Raw genomic sequence first — 17,928 nt, 5'->3', positions numbered from 1 at the left:
CACCACACTGCCCTCTCAGGAAAGAATTTCTTCCTAATATCTAACCTAACCCTACTCTCTCTCAGTTTAAAGACACTACCCCTTGTCCTATCAAATACCAAATGTGGGATATGGAGTTTTAAGGTACATTATTAAAATTGCCTGAGTGTCATGTATACAGAAACCAGGAAAAAGGATCAATAGCTGCTAAACACACAAAACCAGAGCTACAACTTTTTTCCAAAGTGTGTGGTTCATCAGTACTAGTTATAACTTATTTTATATCAAGGTTGTTAGCTTGTTCCGTACACGTGTTTATAAAAAGCATGTGTATTGCTTATATTTTTTTCTGTCTTTGTGCTAAGTTTTCTGTCACATCTTTCTGTACGTAGGTCTGCATATAGTATATGGCTTGTACACAAACACTTATGCAGCCAAAGTACAATATAGCAAATCTTTAAGCACTTCATCTGTCCTTGAACTCAATAGGACTAATTATCTACTTTTCTCTGTTACTTATATTCATAGAAGTACTATAGGTTTGAGTCCTTAGACTGTAAGCTCTGAGGCAAGGTTTTATGCATACTACTTCTACCATATCTGGGAATAAAACTCTAAAAAAGAATAGTAGGAAGAGCTTAAATTTTTTGTTCTGTGAGGCTTCTATACAAAATATGGGCTCAACTCTTGAATTTGAGCACACCAAGATATACCAATCACTGTAGCTTATTTATATTTTAAAAATATAAAATGGGGTGGCAAATGTGTAAGACATTTCCAACCCTTACTTTCTTATTGTTTGGTAATGAAAATCAAAATTACGACATTAACATTTCTTTCGAGTGAACTAACTAACGCTGCAGCATTATGAGTCATCTTTTAACACCAAACTGTTCTTTAAAAAAATGTTTTAATGGTGATAAAAGGTTTGAGGGTGATAGACATACAGGTCTTACTCTACCCATGGAACACAGGGAAAAGCAGTAAAAGTTCAGGATTAGTTCTTTGAGCGTGTGTTTTTTCAACATCTTGAGTTCTTTGCTGCTACTGCTCATGAGTGCAGCGGTTTGAGATATTCACTCTGTCCTTGTAAATGCATGGATCACAGTGATATATTGTATATAATTATATAAGGCACTGAATGGCTACAGAGTGACAGCATTTAGTAAACCAATACCTGATCTAGTCTGTATCCAGAAACTTAGATGAGAAGTTCTTTGTCTGACCTATGCAAGGACCCAAGCCTAGCAGAGCCCCTGAACTGCTCCCTTGCCCTTGCTGCACAGCCATGGTGCTGCTAGCACCAGTGGTGACACTCTGAGGGTACTGAGACAGACTGACTGCATCGGAACCCCCACATTATGCAGGATCAGGCTGTCCAGGATAATTCAAAAAGGGCCCATATCCTTTCCCTCAATTCAAAACCGCTTTTCATCGTGCTGCTCTACTCAGTGATGGTCAAACAGGCCCAGAGCTCTTGCAGATAGAGTGCAAATGTGCCTGCAGGTGCCTGGCTGCACCAAACAGACCATCAAGGGCAGTTCCCGAGTCATCGTGACATTTAATTGCTGTAAAATACCATAGTTGTCAGGTATGTAGTAATGAAAACATAGTAATGCAGCCATAACTTGTCCATATCTTGGAGCCTTTCAAGTTGGAATGGTTGCTGCAGAACAAAGCTGTCCAGATATACTTCATGCAGATTAACATTTATTACATGGGCAGTGTGGATGCTCCAAGACAAAATAGCAGTCCAAATGCATAACATTTGCTATTACATAGCAGAGTTGCTAACAGAATTTACCTACACCCACTTCTGGAAGTTGCACTGAGGTATTCTTGCAGATCCTGCCACTAATTCACCTTATTAGCCAAATAGCACTGCTTAAGCCAGGAGGCTCATCAGGAAAATTATGCTCAGTCCTTTTGAGCTGTTCACGGTACTTCTTGGTCTAAGAGCTGAAGGAAGCAATGGAACAACAAAAGTCATTATCTCTTCATCCCAGGTATGTGTGGAAGCAGAGATGTTTGTTCTTGGTAGTGTTTGGAAAGGTCCAATTCACTGGAGGTTCCCCAGACACAACCTACTGAGACACATTTCAAGGACTGTAACTGCGTAAATACAAAGGCTGCAATAATTTCTTTAGTGGCCATAGCCAAAAAGAATTGCTTGGTGAATGGTGATGGGTGCAGTGACTAGCACCTGCTGGCAGATGTGAGCCCAAAAGAAATGGCATAATCATGGAGGTAGCCTGAATAATTTGACAGGAAAACATGACACACTTTTAGGAGCATGGTACTATTTTTATGGTGTGTAGATAGCACAACATCACTTACCTGCTTACCTCCAGATGGAATTCCTTGGAAGGAATGAGCACCCCATCAGCTGTGTGACTGTGCATGACGTGACTGGGTGTAACCTAGGCGGCAACATACATTCTTATCAAAATAAGTACCTGTGGCTGCTGCCTTGCCAACAAAGCAGTACAAGTCGCTCTACTTTGTCCTATGGACTTCCACTTTCTTTTGTCCTGAGTAAGACTGGAAAGAAAAATTTTCCTCACTTTAGAAATTTTTATCTAGCCAATACCCATCACCTTGACTGCTTTGTGCAGTGTGCTGCCAGCTGGCCAGTGTTGCCACAGGGGCAGGGGAGAGGTTGGCACTGATGTCCTGCAGGCGAGGTCCCCCAGTATCCTTGGGCTGTCTCAGTGCCAGAAGAGGCTGAGACAGAGAACTGATAGCTGGACCAAGCCCAGAGAATTGTGGAGAAGTTCCAAAGGTCTTCTGTAACTCAGTGTAGATTGGGAAACTATGTTTAAATACCACCCTCATGCCCTCACATTTTTTTTCAATTTCTTGAAGTTGAATAACCACATCTTGTCATCTTATATGAAAACAAGCTCTGCTGGATCATTTGCTGTCTTTTCTTATTGCAGCTGCTGAGTATTCCTGTCAGCAAAGTCAAAGGTATGGAAGTAGCAGTTTTAAATCTCGATGAAGTCCTTAGGTGTGTACCGTATCTTACCGAAGGTGCATGTAAATGAGGTGGCTGTTTGAAAACTTGTTGGTCATGTGTTTTTGTAAGGTGATGAGGCAGGAATGTAGGTATTAGGATATGATTCAAGGGGTTGGAAGGGAGTGTGAAGTCATGAGGCCTAATCCTTTGCAGGATGAAAAAGCTTAAACTGCTGGGATCTTGCATAGGTTGTGCCCATGCAAGGGCAGGGCCGTGGTGTGAACTGTTCTGTAGTCTCTTCCCGTATTTCTCCACCGGAGAAATAATTTATTTTGTCCCAGAGTAGAAGCTGAGTATAGAATAATACCAGTGCAGTAGTCACACTAACATGCAGGATTCTCTGAAAGGGCTGCTTTGAAACTGGTGATGGGTTTCTGTTTTTTGTTCTGTTATTTTACCAAGAGAAACTAAACATTGTATGTCTTTTTTGCAAGTAAACAAGATTGTATCAAAGATACATTGATTCTGTTATCAGTTTCTCATCCTGACATAGTCTGCAGGATCTTGAGTACAGGCTAGCTGCCTTAAGCAGCAGACAGAACACTACTAATGGAAGCTAATTTAAATTTCTATTTGCAGTCCTCAAAGGTACATAAACTTCAAAGGTAAATTCCCTGTATTTCAAATGTAAAGTTAAATCATAATTTGCTGGATGAAGTGCTGTCTGAAAATACACAAAGCATACCCCTTTTGGAATGACACACAGAGAAGTTCTGTGCTTTGAAATGATTCATAGCAGATGCAAAGAAAAAGGATCATTAATTGATTCTTCAAATAAAAGATCACAAGTGTAACTGAGAGACTCTGTTGGAAAATCAAATGGACTAAATTTTCAGAGAAGTCTATGCTTTACACAGAAGTCTCCTGGCAGAATTTCAGATCAGCTTGATGATTAAACAGCAGGTCATTTAAAGTGTGTTTACGCTAACAAGTCTCTGTAACCGTATTCATACTAGGGCAAGGCATAGTACACAAAGCGTTTGTTAGATTAGAATTAGTTTAGATTACTTTCCATTATGTGTCAGTAAAGGCAGCCCATGGGCTGGCTCATATTTCAGTTACCCTGCTGTTTCTGTTCATGAGGCAGGAGCTTTGTGTAAGGTATCTGCGTGATAATATCTAAAAAAACCTGCCCAGCAGTGTGCAAGTGACCCTTGCACTTTCTTGGCCAATGAACCCATACATGCCACCACCCATTCTTATTATCAAACTTTAAACTGAAAATAGGACAAAAGTGATATAAGCAATGCAAGACTGTATTTCGTAAGTGTTTGGGCTCCTTGCAAGCAAGTCACTGCATTAAACCATATTCTTATTGGTGTATCAGTATCACTGGAGAAACAGGCCTGTAGTCTCTAACACCAGAAACTGGTGTTAACTGCTTTGCAGTCTTCAAACCTACTTGTTTATTACTTTTACCGATGGTACTTTTTACAGGCAGTGTATTCTTGGGTGATCCATTTTTGAAACCACAGAAATACTATGTTTTTAGCTTTATTTCATTAATTAACTTGACATGTAAAGGCGAAGCAATCACACTGACACTTCTGAAGGATGTTTTAATCCTTTGTGTTATTATGTAATTTTTTGATTCATTTTTATCTGGTGTGGTTTAGCACAGCAGTACGGACCCACCCACTGCATCTCAAAGTGTAATCTTTCTGACACTTAAATGACATTTTTCCATTTTCTTGTGTAATGAATAATTTAAAATGTGGGCCTGTAACGAATCTATGTTCGTATTTAAATATCTGCAAAATTTACAGATTCGCTTTTTCATGTTGAAAGCTCTAAGGTAACATAAAATGTTTCACTTACTGCACTTCCTTCTTTTTCTCTAAAGAGATTATGTTCTGCAGACTGTAAATATGGTTTATAAACTATAGCTCGGTCAGCAATTCAATGTAAAGATACATTACTTTGCAAGGCTAGTTGGTGGTTCCACTGTCAAAAATTAAGGAGAAAATAATTAGAAAAAATATGCTTAAGCCAAGCCTGTCTGTAATATTAAAAGGGGAGAGATATACATATTTATATGTATGTATATGTACACACATACACACACACACACACGTGAGTATAGGTAGGTTCGGAGGAGTATAAATCTTACAAGTCTGGGAAACCATTTGTGAATTTATTGTGTGTTATGATTTCTGAAGTTAGATTATTTTGTCTCAGACTGGGAACAGGAAAAGCTCGTTTAAGATTGAAAACTGAGAACTTAAGGTACAACTGAGAGATACATCAAGTATATAAATTAAAAAGAGCTAGTGAGAGGAGAGAAAGCATCCAAACTCCCATATTGCTGAGGGCACAGTCAGATAAACCAAGGAAGGAAGTACTACGAAGGTCAGTCCAACTTGGAGTTATGGAGATAGAGGTCTGAGTTTAGGGAGAAAAAACTGCAGAGATGAAGGCACACTGTAGTCAACAGAAAAGGGAGGAAACAAGAAATAGCCCAGGACATGCGGAGAGGCTATTCCATCCATCATACAAGTCATCTGAAAGGCAAGGCAGCTTCTTTACTAAATCCTGTCTGGAATTACATTTTTTTTGCTTCATGTTGGGTTTCGGGTTATTTGGCAAAGGCAGATGGTATTGGTCACTTTTCCAAGCATTACTTTGCATTTTTAACTCTTAACTTGATGTGCAGTAACTAACTTTGTTTCCATACAGGGCTTGGAGATAGGAAGTTGTGAATCTCTTAAGTTTTATGACAGGCAAGGTGTCATGGTTTAGGAATGGTATTCCCCAATTTAGTACTCCCACTAGAAAGAAGTACTCCCACTCCCTCCCTCTGGTGAGAGACACAAAAGACAGGGATCGCAGGTTGAGATAAGAACAATTTATGGAAATAGCAATGAGATAAGAAAATGAACAGCATAGCAACAATATTAATAATAAACACATACAAAAATAGGGTGATTCACATGCAAAAATACCCACCAAAGACCCTAGGCAACAATGAACAATGGTCCCCATGCTGTTGTTCCACCCAAAGCCATACTCTCCATCCCAGCAGCGAGAGTCCCATATTTCCACTCCCTGGTGATGACATGGGTGGTACAGAATAGCAACCTATACACACCCACATGGCTTCCTCTCATCACCCCTACTGTGAAAAAATTAACTCTGTCCTGACTGAAATCAGGACACAAGGATACGCCTCTTGAGAGCAGCAGGGTTTTAACAGGATAAAGTAACATTCCTCTCAACATGCCTTTTTTCTTTCATGAGTTATGGGATTCAGGGTAAATAGAGCATATTTTTTACAATTAGTTATGAAGATGAGGCTTAGAACCAGTCCCATTCCAGTCACCTCAGCAAAGATCGGCACTTTATTACACTCAGTCACCTGTACTCAACTAGGGCTCTGAGAACAGCATGTAGAAATACTTAATGACTTAGAGCTTCACATGGCAACGAGGGATCACAATTTCAAATAAAAAAATATTCACCCTCTAAATCTGGCTTTCCCGAAAATTATTGTTGTCTGGGTAGTGGGATATTTTGGAAATCCACTGGGCCAAATTAATCGGGTAGTGTGTATTCACTTTACTGGAGTGGTGCTGCAGAGATATATACTGAATGAAGATGTCAACCAACAATTTTATGTTACTTATTAAAGCCATACTCAAGATCCATTTGGAACTTTTACCAAAGCTTGTACATATCTGTACTTCCTGACTGCCACTACAATGCAAAGAAAAGTTTTTTCTTGAATATATATATATATATCTTTTTAATGTCATTTCAATACAATATTGCTTCTGACAAATGGATTCATTATTCTGAACTACTGATCTAGCATAAGCCATACTGCCATCAGTGTCTGATCATACAGCTCCTTACATTATTCTCATCTCTTTCCAGCTTTGAAGTTTCATCATCCTTGTCAAGATCTGGAAGTGCAGCTCAGGATATAGTAGTGTCCACAAATCAATAGTGGGTAAGTGCCATTTTAATGTCTCAAATAGCAATATATTTTAATATTTATTCATTTAAGTTCAGTAAATAAATTCAAGATACACATGAAATACATTATCTTCATGTAAACCTCTAAAAAGAAAAGCACTTACTGTGTTTCTAATGTGGAACCAAAAGGTTCTTCGTGAGCAAACTTAATACTTCAGTGCTATGAAGCTTTACAATGTTGGTTGTTGATGTTGTAAGTCAGTGAGTCTGATGTGAGCAACATGACTGAAAACAAGGTCTTTTTTCAGACTGGTGCTTTAAGTATGAACTTTATCATTATGCAGACAGTAAGCGACCTGCTTCCCAAATGCTGTTTACCCAGGATTCTATCTGGTATGCTTTAGAGGTTCATTCCATTAAAGGCAACACACTGGAAAGCCAAATCTTAGGGTCCCTTTGTGGAGGGACACATAGGATACCCTCAGGCACAACAGCCATTTTATATGCGCTCTCAGGATCTTTTCTTTTAAGGCCTTTTTAACACTTATCCTGCATGTTGTCTTTATTTGTATCATGATCCCGCATATCCTCATGAGATAACTGGTAGTTTCAGATAATTATAAGTATCTCAGAAGAAAATTAAAGGAATTGTAAAACCTCTGCCAAGGCACAGACTCTGATAACTGATTAACCACTGTATCAGGCTGTTTAGTTAGAGTGCTGCTTGGGGCCCCCATGAAGCCAGTCTCTACACTTCATTAAGCATCCTGATGGCACAAGGAGGAAAAGATACTTTAAGACCCAGGTTATCTTGGTGCTTCTCCCTAGTCATTCCAAACACACCATAGTCATGATAGCTGCAAGGATTTTTCAGGAAGTTCTAGAGCTGGTTGGGGAATCTAAACCTGACGTAGAGAAATAAAAATATAGAAAAATGTAAACCTAGCATAGAGAAATAGCATACTGCATAGAAACCAGCCATTCCTGGGCAAGTCATGTGGGAAAAGCTAGGTTTTATTACGAACATCTAGCAGTTTTTATTGTCTACCCAAATTTAGCAAATAATAAACAAGAATAACAGCGTAATCTATTACAGACATTATACAGTAAATAGAGTGATTTAAAGTTATAACTCAGAATTTTAATCCTATTGGGTTTTCCCTATTATTACATAAAATCACCGCGGGAAGGTGAGTTTTGTTTCAGTCTGCTCTTATACAAAGTTAATGTTTAAATTATTCACTTTCTAACAAGTCATCAACAATATATGTTTATTCTCAGGTAGGAGCAAGAGGCCCAAGTGCTTCTGTAAAGTACCTACAGCCAACATTTCGGCTTGACTGGTATTCATAGTCCTGTACCTTGTTAGCCACTTGCTGTCATATCAGCCAAAAACTTTCAGGGCCCTAAATGTTTGCTGATAAAATCTTGTAGGTACTTCCATTTCTGCTACTGGGCACATACTTCATGAGAAGACAATCAGGCTTTCCCAAGATCAGAACAGAGCATGTGTGACAAAATACCTAGCTAAAGGCAGTTTTTGTTCCAAACTAGTTTCCCAAGTTTCAGACTGTCTTTCAAGTCTAAGTAAGCCAGTAGTTCATCAGTAGCAGGCCATCAATCCTATAGATGATTTAGATGGCTTTAAAGATGGTCAGAAATAAAGAAAAGTGATCTGAAAGAATCTAACAAACACATCTGGAATTTTTTATTAGGATCATTCTATTTAGTTTGAAACCTCTTGAATGAGTCATTCCAGACTGGTGTTAGAAATTCTCTTTACAGTAAGAATTATATCTCTTAAACTGACATTTACAGACCTGGATTAGTGCTCAGTGACATCTCTAAATCCAATTTCTTGTTATCTTTAAAGTGTGTGTTTGGAATTGTTTGTGATTTTATCATGAAGACTATTTTTGTCCAGCTTACGGAATGATAATGTAAAGTAGCAAAGTAGAGAAGAGTTAGAAAGTAGTAAGTTAGAATTCAGAAAAAAAAACGTAGTGTTTTGTTTTGGCTGACAATGTTATATAAAAATTTCAGAATACCCAACCTAACCTCTCTGAATTCTGAAAGCTTTGGGAAAAGCTTTGGGAAAGTTTTGGACTGACTAGGATGAAAGTACAATTTCAGTTAAAACATATCACTGCTCTTCAAATTAGTTAAGGAATGATTGCTCAGAGGTATAAGTTTTCACAATATTCCACTCCACCGTGAGAGTGAAACTTTGTACTGTAATAGGTATAACACAAAAACTGTGGACCTTTAACAGAAAAGTTAACTTTTGCTAGAAGGTTGTAACACCTCATTATACATTAATTTACTAGCATCTTTTAAAAAGAGCAGCACCACTTCTATTGTATTTATTACTTCTTGTGAATGACATCAAGAATGGCTTCTTCTGAATTAAAGGAAAACTTGGAGGTTGGTAATTCGAATACTTGGAGGATAGTTCAGTTTCTTTACCTAAAAGTGACCAAAGTTAAAATCTTAAGCAGACAAGTTATTATTTTACCCTGATTTAACTCTTACTTTTTCCTAATAGTGATGTAATAAACCCTTTTTAGTTATTAAGTAGTTTAGTTGAGAAAAAAACTGTGTTTGAACTTCATCTGGATTGCAGAAAAAAAGACATTTAAAATCTTTAAAAGATGTAAAAAGAGACAGATATTGCCTGTAATTAAGGTACTTACTTCTTTGCCTACTCCAGATTGTATGACAAGTGACTTAAACATCTATATGTCTGCTTTCTCAGTGGAAGAATAGCCATGGGAGTATTCACTTCTACATAATTAATATTTGAAAAGCATAATACCTGTGGAATGTACTACAATGACATTTTCTGAATATAGTTCTCTCTTTACTGCAAGGTTGTCTTGCTAATTGTCTGAAAGCATTTTGATTAGAAAAATAATATTACAGATTATAGCTTGGTAGGTAAATCCGCTTGTGCTTTTGGAATTTTAAAGTTACAATGAATTTTGAAAAATTGAATACTCTAGAAAATGAATATTTATCAGGAAAGAAAGAAGTCTGTTTCTTACATTACAGGCCAGCAAAATTTTGCATTTTATCCGAAATGTTAAAAAGCATGTCTCCAGCTAATTTATTGAAAGATTCCATAAAATGTCAGTGAGATAACCTTTTGACTTGGAACTGCCTTTTGAGTTATATTTCCCAGTGATAACAGCTTTGGTGAAACACGAGGAGGAAACTTAAGCTAAGTTCTCCAGAAAATCAACATTTAAGATGTCAAAAAAAAAGTGCATTGTGTTTAAATTTATAATTATCTTTCTGTTAAGGATGAAAAGATGCTTTTGACAAGAGGCTTGAAATCTCTCCTTCCCCATGTGTTAAGAAGAATAATTCGATTAAACAGACTCAGTATTAGTAATACTTCAGGCATGGCAGAAGGTAAGTAAACCTAACTGCTCTATCTGCAAAAATGGTTCCATTTTAGATTCATAACTATATGTTTTCTTTTTATTGTTTGTGAAGGAATGTAGAAATATCAAAAGCAGTAAAATAAAACAAAAGAAAATGTTAAGTTGATAAATATTAAATTGAAAATGTGAAGTTCTTGGGTGTTTTTGAAATCCCATTGTGAACACCTGACAGTGGTTTTTAGACAGAAAGCTACATCAGAGGAAATACACCATCATACCTGAATAACATACGTGGACTTCATTTGCAATCCCTCGGCTCCCAGTTGTGTCACTGAGAAATTATGGATGCAGGAAATACTTGGCAAATCTTTAACCGAATCTGTTTTTTTTCATGTTATTATCACATGTGTAGAATGACCTACTGTGTTCTTTACAGAGACATTGCTTTACTTAAGGCATCAGATATGCTTTGGGGTAGAATTTGAGATACATAGTTACAGCAGTGGTTTTCTGCTTCATTTGTTGCAAAGGTGGAAATTACTGACTCAGCAAGAATGGGAATTATAAGGGGGAGGGAAAAATTAGTGTTATACTCAGATAACAATGCATTCTGGAAGATCAGTTTTTGTCTTGCTTCTCATAGCTGGACTTCTACAGAAGCAGAGAAGTCTGTCATTGTTCTGATCAACTTTAAAATGTAACAACTAAAAATACTGTGCAAATAGCTGATCAGCAAAGCTGATCTATATAGTAGCATTATAGTAGATCTACTATATAGTAGCATTACTATAATATAAGAATGTTAAATGTCATTTTCTAGATCATAATGAGTCTTGAAATTGTGTTTTTCTTTTCCATCAGAACATAAGTTGAAAAATAATAACAAAAAACATGTTATAATGTTAATAGTCTGGAGTTTGCCCCAGCTGAATTTTTAAGTGCATGTATTGCTGCAGTAAGTTCAAATGTATTGGTTCTAACATTTCAAAAAAGTATTGTTGACATACAAAATGAGTTTTTGAGCATACAGCTTCATTATACAAAGACTAAAAGAACTATTGGAACACTTAAGTAATTGGAATTTCTCAGAATCCTTAAAATTGTGTTATGTTGTTGTTATGATGCACAAGCAAACCAATTATTTCTTGCTGTCCTCATTGTCATTCACTAGAGAAATTAAAAGCTCTTTCTGAACTTCTCTGAATTAGGACATGAGTGTGTTGAATTAATGCTCAGGTTGATCAGCACATCCAGTTTCACTACTGTTGCTTGTGAATACATTCATAATGATGGCTCCATAAAGCAAGTGAATATGTGACAAGATAAAGGAAGGAAAAAGTATTTTTTCATTGATACAAAAAAAGTAAGGGTAGCTATTGGGAGCAGCAGTAAAATTCTCAAAATGTTGTAATGAAGTTTCCTGAGTTTATCCAGTATTTTCCTGCAGATTCAGTCTGTCAGCTATAACTAGTGTGTTAAATTCAGCACTGTCTGAGTTGAATGCACCGAATAAAACCATAATTTTAAGAATTCATGAATATCACTAGCAAAGTAGAAAGTGCCTGTGGATTTCTTATTGATGGTAGGGAATGAAGTTGAGGGGTAACCAAATGTAGTGTTTTATTCAGTGATAAATTTAGTATGTTTATTTAACAAAAAATATTTTTCTGTGTTTAGCAAGAAGCTCTTTCTGTATTTAGTAACTTCTGCCAGTAATAAAATGAATTTTTGCGCTGAGTACACCCAAGAGAGCAGTTTGTGGGCAAATTCAGTATACAAATACATGCTCACCTCAGCCTTTGCTTTGCATTTTTCCATCAGGAATGGAGTTTTATCTTTGGATTTCTTTGTTAGCTTTGGTCAAGAGTAAGATTTGGCTGATTTCCTACAGCCTTTGAAGGCAGATCATTGATTTAAAGATTGGATGACAGGTTAATGCAGTATTTAAGAAAGTGAGTGCATCTATGCAGCCTCCTACTCACCTGACTGATATCAGACAGTAATGGTAATGACTTTTCAAGAAAGTATCAGTACCAGAGTTAGGGAGTGTTAATTGCTGGGTATATACACCACAGACAAGTTGTACTCCAAGTTTCCTCTAAGTATTTGAACAGCTGGCATTTACATGCAGGAAAATTTAAATGGCATTGGAATTAACTACTACTGTTTAGAAAATAAATTTTTGCTAAATAAATGAATGGGGCCTTTCTTCAGTGGTACTTGTTGCAAAAATGTTAATGTCTTTAGAAGCTATTTTATGGTAGTAGTCAACAACCTTTTAAATCAGAGCTGATTCCAAGTTAAGGAAGTGTAGCAGTTTTGGGTTTGATTTTTTTTTTTTAGGGTTTTTTTTATTTATCAATAGTGGAAGTGACTGAAGATAAGTGGACAGGCAAGAGTTTATTTCCAAACTCTAATCATTTCTGTTTAGTTGCAGCCCACAATAAAATTCCACAGTCAAGAAATTCTAAAGAATGGGCTACAAACTTCAAGATACCAGGGATTTACTGTTGTACTGGACATGATTTGTAGCTTGGTATTGTGAAAAATAATTGTGAAAGTAGCCTTTCCTTGGCTCTGGGCTAACATTTGCAAAGTAAAGCATTTTCCTACAGAACACTAATTCCCCAGGTTAGGTAATAAATTATGTTTATGTATAAATTCATATAAATGTTTATTAAAGTAATTATGCTGTCTTCATATTCTACTAATACCCATGCCTGCAAACTATTTTAGCTGTGAATGACTTCACATACAGAGTATATCTAGCTATGATTTTTGAAACATTTCAAGAAGTTGTTTAATTTAATTGCAGCATTCTGAATCAAAAATTTCCTTCAGGTAATTTTTTATAGACTATCTAAAGAAATCTATGTGGAAAAGTTATTGTTTCACAAACAGAAATCTGAATTAATAACCATTCATTCCAACCTTCCACAATTTCAGGCTATAAACAGGCCAATGTTGTGATTTTGCACAAGTCCCTGGCTGATGATTTTGAGAAGTTCTGCCATGCAAATGATGGACCCCTGCCACTGCTGTACAGAAGTCAACCAGGTGATTGGAAATGTCCTTCTCTGAGTAGTGATTCTGATATCAGGTAACTACAGACCAACCCTGCCTGTCAAAGTACTGCAGTGAATGCTGATGGTTTGAGGGTTTCAGAACAGAGGATTTCAGGAAACAGCCTCCTTACAGTGTTGTACATTTTGAACACGTTTCTTTTTCTAGAGTTATACCTTTGAGTGAAAACTATGTCTAAAAGCCTGGTCATCTTGTTCTTGAGAAACATGCTAGGATAATTGTCAGTATTACAAGTATTTCTCTAATCCAAAGGTGGCATTTTGTGTAATTTCTAAATATTTTGCAGTCTGAGCCAGCAGAATTAAATAATAGGGTTTTACATTTGTTTTATTTAGTAGAAACATGGCCATGGTAAGTACATGATACTTGTAGGGTTTCTGAAATTTGAAAGATTCATTCCTGTGGTAAACACTAAAAACAAGACTTAAACCAGCTTCCTAATTTTTGAAAGCCTGAGACAAGATACATATAAGGGGCCTTAACCTATAAAACCTAAAAATCTCAAACTCTAACATGTTGTGTTTACAGGCTTGGTTTTGTGCACAAAAAGGTGTTGTGAAGTTTTTGCATTTTTGTTTCATTGTTACTCAGAAACAAAAAAAAAGTGGATAAAGTAGGCTGTATCTTGTGTTTTGATACTGGGTTAATGTCAATTCAACCAATACACTTTGTTTACAAAAAATATAAAGCTATGATAAATTCTTATTTCACTAGAACTGACTGCCTACAGTACCGAGTATATGAGCATGGAGTTTGTACTGGATCACTGAAAAGTCTGAAGGAGTATTCTGAACAACTGAAGGACATGGTGACATTTTATTTAGGCTGCAGCTTCTCTTTTGAAAAAGCAGTCCTAAGTGCAGGCATTCCTGTAAGAAACGTTGAGCAAAAATGTAATGTAAGCATGTACAAAGTAAGTATATGCACACACACATAGTCTTTGTTGTAACTTTGCTGTGAGTTTTGTCCATATTCATGTTGGGTGCATAATACCTATTGCTCAAAATAAGAACTTTTTTTCTCTACCTATACAGTAACTTCAGTCATGCTCTAATGCTGAGTGCATAAAAATACAGGGTAGAATATTCCCAGCCCCAGTTCAGTGCAAGGCCAGTCTGCTTTTTTATTTATTTTTTGTGGCAAAGTTTTCCCCCTGTGTCTTGTGGTGGCCATTTCATTTGGATTCTGTTCTGGTTTGCCCTCTGTGTTTTAACCGGTGACCCACGCCCTATTCTGACCATGCCTTTACATGTCCTGCTCTCCGTACCAACTCCAACTTGCAGATGGAATACTCCTTTTATGAGCCATTATAGTAGTTTTATGAGCCATTATAGTCGTTTTATGAGCCATTATAATCTTCATTCACGAAGCCTAGCCATGATGATGATGATAGTAGCAGTTTCTTCTGCACAACAGCCACGTTTTGGACTTTTTCAGTGAAAGTAGAACCTTTAAACTGCACGTTTGCTACAAACCCAGACCTCTGGGACAGAAGATGTTCCTGAAGACATGAGGTGTCTACCATAGCACCGAAAATTATGACTGTGCTCAGAAAGTTTATGGTGTAGATTTTAATGTTAACGGAGGTCTTAGAATAATTCTGGCTCCACTAGATAGACTAAGAACACCGAAGTACATATCTGCATGCCTTTTTCATTTAGTGCAGATCCAGTTCTCCTAGGCTAAGGTTCTTATTGTTTTCAGTGTTACCATTTCACAATCGTTTTGCTATGCTCCTGGTCAAAATGTATCTCATATGTGAGTCCTAGTACCAAGATAAAGAAAAAAAATACAACTATGTATCTGCTTATAACTTTTCAGAATTAGGAAAATTTTATAGTTTATGGTACATCAATGCAGTGAAGAACTGCACTGTGTGTTTCTTCAGTGACAGGTGTGATTATTGTTATTATAAAGACTTTAAATGAACATTTTCTAGACAGCTCTAGCTCTCTGCATATCTTGTTTATGTTCAACTGCAACTCAGATATCAGACATTTTGTTCTAAAAAGCCGACCTGCTTTATTTCTAAATAGAAAAGATGCTTCAGCATTCCTGTTGGTGAGGATTATGAATTCCATAGAACGTTTGTAGAGGCATGAAAGATTTTGTATGTATGAAACTGGCTTCTTCTGTAGAAGTGGGTACTGCCAGCAGCAGTTCCTGACCCTGGTGTGTTACAGAGCACTGTATTCAAGTACAGAGAGTAGATTCGGACTAAACAGATTTGTGGCTGTGCAATGATTTTTTATTAGCTTTTTCCCTTTCTGTATAGGGAACACACCATTGCTTTCTAACAACATTCAAAATATCCTGAGGTCACCTAGCTGTATTCACTGAAGCAAGAAATGCATAATGTTGAAATTTTTAATGATCTATATGATGAAGCTCCAGTATGGAATCTTACAAGAAAAAAAAAATGGGATACTAAGAATTTTTTTTAAAGGATTTAAAATGGATGTTACTACACAGCCTTTCTAAAGTCAAGCACAGCACGATGTTTTAGACATATTTATTCTAATACTTTAGAAATATTATTCAGTGTTCCTGCTAACACCTTGGATTCTTTTGAACTGCCAGACAGCTGTGCCTTGCTACAGCGTTTCTCCCTTTTGCTGCAACTTAGTAGTCACAATGAGACCTATTCCTGAAAGCAAGTTGGAAGCAGCTGTGCTAGCAACGTCTGAATTAAAAGAAGCCCACGGAGCACCAATTCACATGGGTGACCCTGGTCAGTGCTTTTCATTTTTCACTCTGCATGCACTTTACTTTGTATAAAAGTGATGGGGGAAACCATGTGAAGTGGTAGGATTGAAATACCTGCACCACTAAATTTGTTATGCTTTAATCCTTCCAACGATCACAAACCCGAATTTAAAACAACAACCAAAAAAAAAAAAAACCAACCAAAAGAAACCAAACCAAAAAAATGAGCTGAACACACAGATTTCATAGATAAAAGATAGCTCTCTGATGTAGATAAATTAAGTTATATGGCAGCAGTGGTTTTGGTAAAAAAGTGTAATCACATTTTTCTGAAATGTATGCAGTTTCATTTCTATGTGAATACTTTCTTGCTGTCAGAGATTCCAGGGACAGGGTAGCAGTGATTGACAGCATGGGGAGAAGTATGTGTGGATGCATTTTGTGTCTTAGTGGATGACTGTGAAAGTAAATACTGCATTATTTTTAAAAATATTGAAATAGCATACATTGAGCACAACACTTAAGACAGAATAAATAGAAATATGACAAGAATTTTTTTTCTTTTAAAACCCAGTTTGAACAAATATAGGCCTATTCTTTGCAAGGGAAAACTGAGAAAAAAAATTGTAAGTCAGGAGGCTGTTTGAAAAAGAACAAAACCAAACAAGCACCTGTAATATGAAGATAGATTGCAATCATTTCCCCTCTGCTGTCAGAAATTTGGTAATCATGGGCTGCATACAGAGAAGGATCACATTGCTGGGCATGGAAGGAGATGTCACTGGTTAACATGACTCTCCGGTAGCATATTTGAGTAACATATCCCAGTACTTCAATCTGAGGAACTAGTAATAAGTCATTAGTATGAGTAGAGGAACAAGACGAGTGAGGGACTCCATTATTTATTTATTTTTTAAAAAAAAGAGTATATATATATATACACAGATCATATAAATTAATTCCAGAAAAGACAGTGGCAGATTAGAGCATATGAAAAATTTAAAACCAAGGGAAGATAACAAGTGCTTAGAATGACCCAGATTAGGGTGTTAGAATAAAGTAGGTGTCAGAATAAAGCAAAAGACAATTTAGTGAAAGCTGGCTAAGAATGAGATGTAGTTATCTAAGCTGGAGAGGAAGAAGAGCAGTTGATCGTTTCTCTAGCTAGAGAATGTAGGAAGTGAAAGCAGTAGAAAATATGTTCTAGAAAGAACTCATTTTACATTGCAGTCGTTTATTCTTGTTTGCCAGTGTTATGAATGTAACTCTTCTGTCAATAGAGAAGATTTATATTGTCTTGGAAACTCAGCATAGATGTCTAACTTGTATTTTGTTACAGAAATAAGGTAAATACATTTTTACCGGTGTTATCAAAAAGGGAGAACAAGTCAGCTCAGGCTCTTGAGGATGCACACTCGAAAGCAAACTAAATGTGCCACTTCAGGGGGACTTGACACTCTTGCTGCTAGCTCAGTGTCACTAAATGATGTTTGGGGTCCCCCCCCCCGGCTTTGAAGTATTACTGCTTAATTAGAATCGCTCATGATTTAATTTTTGATCAATTCCAGGTCTGCTGGGAATACAAGATCTTTCTAAACCAGACTATGGAGATCCAGTTCACCTTCACCCTGGTGATATTCCAGTGTTTTGGGCCTGTGGAGTAACAGGAGCAGAAGCAGTTATCAACTGCAGTATGTGCTGTTTGAAGACTCTTTTTACATTATCCTTCGATCTCCTTTTTTCCTCTCTTTTTTTTTTTTTCTAATGCAGACTGAATGAGTTGGCTGATTAGAAGGCTTGATTTCAGGGTAAGATAAAAAACACCTCAACCAAACAACA

General features: G+C 36.8%; 1 protein-coding gene across 2 annotated transcripts in view; it reads left to right on the top strand.

Annotated features, from left to right (window-relative positions):
• The window catches only part of CUNH14orf159 (chromosome unknown C14orf159 homolog), a 47,350-nt gene that overhangs the window by 11,334 nt on the left and 18,088 nt on the right, over positions 1-17,928 (top strand). Inside the window, exons 2-7 of one of the 2 annotated variants that reach the window (XM_017813843.1) lie at positions 6,872-6,947; positions 10,216-10,327; positions 13,246-13,399; positions 14,098-14,296; positions 15,964-16,114; positions 17,658-17,780. In XM_017813843.1, coding sequence (XP_017669332.1) covers positions 10,225-10,327; positions 13,246-13,399; positions 14,098-14,296; positions 15,964-16,114; positions 17,658-17,780 — 730 coding nt within the window. In that variant the 5' untranslated portion in view covers positions 6,872-6,947; positions 10,216-10,224. Of the gene's footprint in view, positions 1-6,871; positions 6,948-9,249; positions 9,338-10,215; positions 10,328-13,245; positions 13,400-14,097; positions 14,297-15,963; positions 16,115-17,657; positions 17,781-17,928 lie in introns of those variants that run through there. The other variant, XM_017813842.1, reaches the window with a different exon arrangement.

Source organism: Lepidothrix coronata, unplaced genomic scaffold (assembly GCF_001604755.1).
Source record: "Lepidothrix coronata isolate B3197 unplaced genomic scaffold, Lepidothrix_coronata-1.0 Scaffold43, whole genome shotgun sequence".
Taxonomy (NCBI): domain Eukaryota; kingdom Metazoa; phylum Chordata; class Aves; order Passeriformes; family Pipridae; genus Lepidothrix; species Lepidothrix coronata.
This window is presented reverse-complemented; position numbering and strand designations above follow the sequence as displayed.